The 6,487-nt window shown below is 41.3% G+C and overlaps 1 protein-coding gene across 1 annotated transcript; it reads right to left on the bottom strand.

Annotated features, from left to right (window-relative positions):
• Positions 1-4,357: 4,357 nt before the first annotated feature.
• Positions 4,358-4,810, bottom strand: LOC107062733 (RNA-directed DNA polymerase homolog). Its single transcript, XM_015313703.1, has one exon. The coding sequence runs from the start codon at positions 4,808-4,810 to the stop codon at positions 4,358-4,360; it is 453 nt and encodes a 150-aa protein (XP_015169189.1).
• Positions 4,811-6,487: the final 1,677 nt, after the last annotated feature.

The raw sequence follows: 6,487 nt of genomic DNA, 5'->3' as shown, positions 1-6,487 counted from the left end.
GCAATTTCGTCCAACTGCTCTTGAGTTGAAGCTCGATGCCCATTTCTATGGCACAACATTTCCTGTCCAAACATGTGTGTTGTGATCAGATCATCCCTCTTGTTGCACTCAGCAGTAGTGAGGGTGGGTCTATGCAAATATTCCGTCCCCTTTGTCTTTGTGACATCTAGAGGTGTGGTGAACAAAGGTGCCATGTAGTCCACGCTTTCCTCTGGTACTCCAGCTTGCCTGCACAAATTAGTGATTAGTCCCTCAAAAGCATACCTTCGACCTTAATGCACTCTAGCTTTTCGCAAGGATGATTTCAACAATGTGCCCACGTTGATGGGCAAGTCTTTCATCAGAGCATAGACCAAGCACACTCGGTCTCTCATCACCTCAGTGAAATGTAAACCTTGTATTAAATAATTCATGACAATTTTAAGCCACACTCGGGATTCTTGATTCATGTGTGCATAAGGGTAGGACTGATGATAGTCGAATCCACTTAGCAGTAGGCTGCGCGCCACACAAAATGTGTTGAATCTGCTGATACAGAGTGCTGATGTTTAAGCCAATCAGGATATCAAAAGGGGCTTATGAAGTGCCCAGTACTTGATTGATTGTTGGGGATGTAATAGAGACCTCCACGCCTCGCACAATTACAAAATGAGAACGACCATCAGGTTTTTCCAATTGGCGTAGAATTCCCGAACCACACTCCCGTTGCACTCCGACGGGTCTTGAAAAATGAATCCCATGCGCAAGTCTTGCAGGCGGCGCATAATCTGAGGGAACTACCTCTTCAATTGCACATCATAAAGTATCACATCCAAAGATTACTTGGCTTCGGTGTGTGATTTATACTACTTTTTGCCCTCAGATGTGACTGCCTTAGCCCCGTAGCGTTGGGTCTGCCCTCGTGGGACTGCGCATGCAGGGGGAATTATTGTGCCAGTCCTTACTCTCTTATGGCTGCTAGACACCACCGCTTTTTCAGACCTTTGTGTGCCAGATATGATATCCTGCAATGAGACAATTACAATTTCAGGTAATGTGACCCATTCATGAAAAATTTACCCCACACTTATTTTGAAGCACCAATATCACAAACAACAAGGTACTCAGACTTTCCAATGTTGTTTTCATCATATTATTCTAACCCCCACATAATTCAAACACAAAAACAACCCATGCTAATTTGATTCTACTCAAGAATTCGAACCAACAACCAAGCTTTTACTCAAGCATTCCCATTATAATTAAATTTGCTACTCAAGACTTCACAACACTCAATGTTTAACTCACCGATTCAAAATATCCCCTTCTTTTACCAACCAAGTTCATTCTAACAAGGTTTACAACCATGAACATCATTAATGCTTAGACCCACGAAAAATTGAAGAACTTGGTGAGAAATTTCCAATTCGCGACACAAATTTGTTTTTGAAAGAAAAGAGTTGGGGTTGAAGGGGAAAGGGAATTGATGAAATTATGTGGAGATAAATGGGGTTAAAAGGCGGATTTGAGAATTAAAAGAGCATGGGGGTCAGGTGTTTACTCTATTAGCCGGGTAAAACCCGACTTTTTAATGAAAAGTATTTGGAATTACTTACCAGGTCCGCGACGCGGAGCTGTCGGAGACACTTTTTACACTCTCAGGTTTCACCACGTGGGAGGTCATATGCTTGGTGGAATCCAGTCCGCGATGCGCTCAGGTCGTGGACTCCACTGTTAGACCCTTGCGATTATTGTAATTCCCAACAACAAGTCCACGACGCGGAGCTTTCGCGGCCTTCCCTTGTACTTTTGAGCTTTCTCCTTGGGCAACCCTTACCATGCAATAACAAGTTCGCGACACGGGCAGGTCACATACTCTACTATTTTTCGCCGAGATTTTTTTTTATTACATATTACAACTTGTAAAATAAATAAACTAACCTATAACTAAAAACAACAAGAACTCACCTATCAAAACAAAATAAAAATAAAAGTCCTCTATAGTACAAACTCATGGGTTGCCTCCCGAGAGGCTCCTGATTTAACGTCGCGGCCCGACTCCGCTCCCCATCATTCATTGCTTAAATCCAATCTCTCTTCTTCTAGATCTACCTCTTGTCTGTAGTAATGCTTCATCCTCTGTCCATTCATTATGAACGTGGATTGCTTACCTTCATTCCACAACTCTACATCAAATGGTCTGCTCCATTTTGACTTCAGCTTACCTGGAAACAACCGCAATCTAGAGTTAAACAATAATACCTTTTGACGAAACTCAAAGAGTCGGGATACATTATTCTTATCATGCCAACGCTTAGTCTTCTCCTTATAGAGCTTGGCATTTTCATAGGCATGGAGTCTGAATTCTTCCAATTCATGTAGCTGACCCATCCTTTTTCTTCCGGCTAATTCAGGATCTAAGTTCAACTTCTTCACTGCCTTGTAAGCCTGATGTTCTAATTCAACTAGAAGGTGACACGTTTTACCAAACACCAAGTGGTACATAGAAGTCCATATTGGTGTCTTATATGTTGTCCTGTACGCGCATAAAGCATCATCAAGTTGCATTGCCCAATCTTTCCTTTGGGCATTCACTGTTTTCTACAGAATCTGTTTCACCTCCCGGTTTGACACTTCTACCTGGCCACTGGTTTGAGGGTGATATGATGTAGCTACCTGAATCCATATTTAGCTAAGATATTCTTCACCAATTGATTTATGAAGTGCATCCCTCCATCACTGATTATTGCTCTAGGAGTTCCAAACCGGGGGAAGATATGTTTCTTCAGAAACTTCAGCACTGCTTTAGCATCGTTAGTGGGAAAAGCTACTGCCTCAATCCACTTTGACACATAGTCCACAACCACAAGTATAAATTGATTTCCATTGGATGAAGGGAATGGTCCTATGAAGTCGATCCACCAGACATCAAATATTTCGACCTCCAAGATGTTATGCAAAGGCATCTCATGTCGTTTGGAGACAGTCCCCATCCTATGGCATTGATCATAATTTTTCACATACCCTGCAGCATCTTTAAACAGAATTGGCCAGAAAAAACCTAATTGGAGCAACTTATGTTCAGTTCGCTCACCTCCATGATGACCTCCATATGCAGATGAGTGGAAAGTATCCATCACTTGTCTCATCTCAGATTTAGGCACACACCTCCTCATCATTTTGTCAGGACCTTGCTTGAAGAGATAAGGCTCATCCCATATGTAGAACCGAGCATCATAAATCAGCCTCTTCTTTTGATGTGTGGTTGCATCCGATGGGAACAATCCGCTTACCAAATACTCCCTTCATTCCATATTAACTTAAGCTTTGAGGTGTTTCACACCCTTTAAGAAAAGTAGGTTTGGACATAAATTGAACATAATTTTTCATTTTTACCCTTATTAATTATTGTCAAAAATAACTAAACATTAATTATAATAACTGATTCCAATACTAACTTAAAAGGGTAAAATTGGAAGAATATTTTAAAAATAGTCTTGGAGATTGAAAACTTAAGTTAATTTGAAAAATGAAAAAAGGGCTCAAAGCTTAAGTTAATATGGAATGGAGGGAGTAATTAGCAATATTTGTATAATATGGTAGTTCTATCACCTCTAGCGCCAATAGTTGTTCATTAGGAAACTCTTCCGGAATCTGACTTTTCTCCCCCACATGTGACGAACTCTCCAACCTGGACAAGTGATCTGTAATCTGATTTTTAGAACCTCTTCGGTCCTTGATCTCTATGTCAAACTCTTGCAACAATAGAATCCTCCTAATCAGCCACCGCTTTGCACCCTTCTTATTGAAAAGGTACCTGATAGTTGCATGGTCAGTATAAACAACAACTTTAGTCCCTACCAGGTAAATTTAAATTTGTCAAAAGCATAGACTAAGGTTTGCATTTCTTTCTCGGTCACTGTGTAGTTGGCTTAAGCTGCATCCAGTGTTTTACTTGCATAATAGATTGAGTGAAACACCTTCTCTTTCCTTTGCCCTAACACTTCTCCTACTGCTACATCACTTGCGTCACACATCAGCTCAAAAGGAAGCTCCCAATTTGGGGAAGTCAGGATTGGATCTTCTATCAGCATCTTCTTCAAGGCTTCAAAAGCTTGAATGCATTGCTCATCGAATACAAATTTCATCTCTTTCTCTAGGAGACTGCACATGGGTCTTGCAGTCTTAGAGAAATACTTAAAGAATCTATTGTAGAAACCAGCATGACACAAAAAACTTCTAACTCCTTTAACAGAGACTGGGGGAGGTAGATTTTCAATGACTTCCACTTTGGCACGATCAACTTCCATCCCTCGCTCTGACACCTTATGTCCCAATACAATTCCTTCCGTCACTAGAAAATGACATTTTTCCCAGTTTAGGACGAGATTAGTCTAGCCAGCACCTTGTCTAAATTCTCCAGACACCTGTCAAAAGAGTCCCCAAAGACTGAGAAGTCATCTATGAATATCTCCACAAAATCTTCAACCATATCATAAAAAATGGCTATCATGCATCTTTGGAAGGTGGCTAGGGAATTGCATAGTCCAAACGACATTATCTTGAAAGCATATGTCCCATACAGACAAGTGAATGTAGTTTTCTCCTGGTCCTCTGGTGCAATCACGATTTGGTTGTATCCTGAATATCCATCCAGGAAATAATGATATTTTTGCCTAGCTAACCTGTCCAACATCTGATCAATAAAAGGAACACGGTAGTGATCCTTTCTAGTGGCCTCATTCAATTTCCTGTAATCCATGCATATTCGCCACCCTGTCACTATCCTGGTTGGAATCATCTCATTCTTTTCATTGGTGATTAATGTCATGCCTTATTTTTTAGGCACACACTGAACTGGGCTTACCACTTGTTGTCTGAAATCAGGTATACAATACCCACATCCAGTCATTTAATCACCTCCTTGCGCACCGCATCTTTCATCACTGAGTTTAGTCTACGTTGAGGTTGTACACTTAACTTGTGGCCCTCCTCCATAAATATCTTATGCATGCATAAAGCTGGACTGATGCCATGTATGTCAGCCATATGCCAGTGTATCGCCTTTTTCCTCTTCCTCAAATATTTTCAGAGAGGCCTCAACCTGAACTTCAGACAAAGCAGAAGTAAGGATTACATGTAATGATTCATTGGCACCTAGGAGTGCATACCTGAGATGAGAGGGAAGAGCCGTTAACTTCAACTTCGGTGCTTCTTCAATTGATGGCTTAGGAGGTGGTCCAAAGACCCTGTTTAATGGCTCCACAAACTTGCGAAGCATACTCACATTTGGGACATCTAGAATGCTAGCCAACTCCTGGGCTTCAACATTCCCCTCAATGTCTTTCCCAATTAACACTTTCTCTAAAGGGTCTCAGGCTTCAACATATTTAGTTGTTGTTTCCTCATCAATGGTTGTAATTGCTGACAACTCCTCATATATTGCAGGCAAGTTCATTTCCTTGTACACATCAAATACCTCTACCTTGTCATGAGCCCTTATTGTCAGTCTACCAGCTACCACATAAATTAACGCACCATAGGTTGCTAGGAATGGGAGTCCCAAAACAAATGGGAACTCTGGGTCAGGCTCAAAATCCAAGAAGACAAAGTCTACAGGGAAGATCAGAGTTCCCACTTGGACTAAGACATCCTCAATAACACCATCTGGCCTTGCTACCATACGGTCGGCTAATTGCAACATTATGGTTGTGGACTTGGGCCTTCCTAGTCCCAACTTGAGAAACATGGATGTAGGCATGAAGTTGATACTTGCACCCAAACCGCACAGCCCTCTTGCCTCAATGCACTTACCAATTTCTCTTTGTACAGTAAAACTCTTTGGATCTTTCAACTTAGTTGCAAACCTATTCTGGATCCTAGAACTGCACTCCTCAGTGAGTGCCACTATTGCATACTCCGCCAATCTACTCTTGTTGGCCACAAAATCTTTCATATATTTGGCATACTTAAGAATGCCCTACAACACATCAATCAAAGGCAATTTAGCATGTACTTGTTTAAGTAATTCAATAAACTTACCAAAACATTCCTCCTCTTTCTGCTTTTTACATTTCTATGGGAATGGAGGAGGTGGTTTTGCTTTTGGTTCCTCATTCACCCTTTGCTCACTTGATTCAGCTTCATCTACCTGTTTTCCTTTTTCTTCAGCAGCTTTTGCCTTTGGTGTTAACTCCTCCAATGGAAGACCACTACGAGTACTCACAACATTTACCTGTTTTGGGTTTGGATTAGTATTTCCAAGGAAACCCCTTGTGGTCAAGAATTCTAGGCACTAGTGAACTGCCTAAACTGCTTCTCCAAATTCTGAGTCGCTAGTTGATTGTTTCGGACATCTGCTGTCAACTTATCTTGGTCAGCCATGATTTGTTTTAGCATGTCTTCCATGCTCATATCACCTTGTTTGACAGCCTGCTGATTACCATGACCTTGTTGGTTTCCATGTCTTTGCTGGTTGTAATGTTGTCCACTACCTTGTGGCCTGTAC

Source organism: Solanum tuberosum, unplaced genomic scaffold (genome assembly GCF_000226075.1).
Source record: "Solanum tuberosum cultivar DM 1-3 516 R44 unplaced genomic scaffold, SolTub_3.0 scf00011, whole genome shotgun sequence".
NCBI classification, from domain to species: Eukaryota; Viridiplantae; Streptophyta; class Magnoliopsida; order Solanales; family Solanaceae; genus Solanum; species Solanum tuberosum.
The sequence above is the reverse complement of the archived record's forward strand: the minus strand, read 5'-3'. Positions and strand labels throughout refer to the sequence as shown.

Coding starts and splice junctions, on each gene's coding strand:
- LOC107062733 (XM_015313703.1), bottom strand. CDS start 4,810: ATGACATTAATCACCAATGAAAAGAATGAGATGATTCCAACCAGGATA.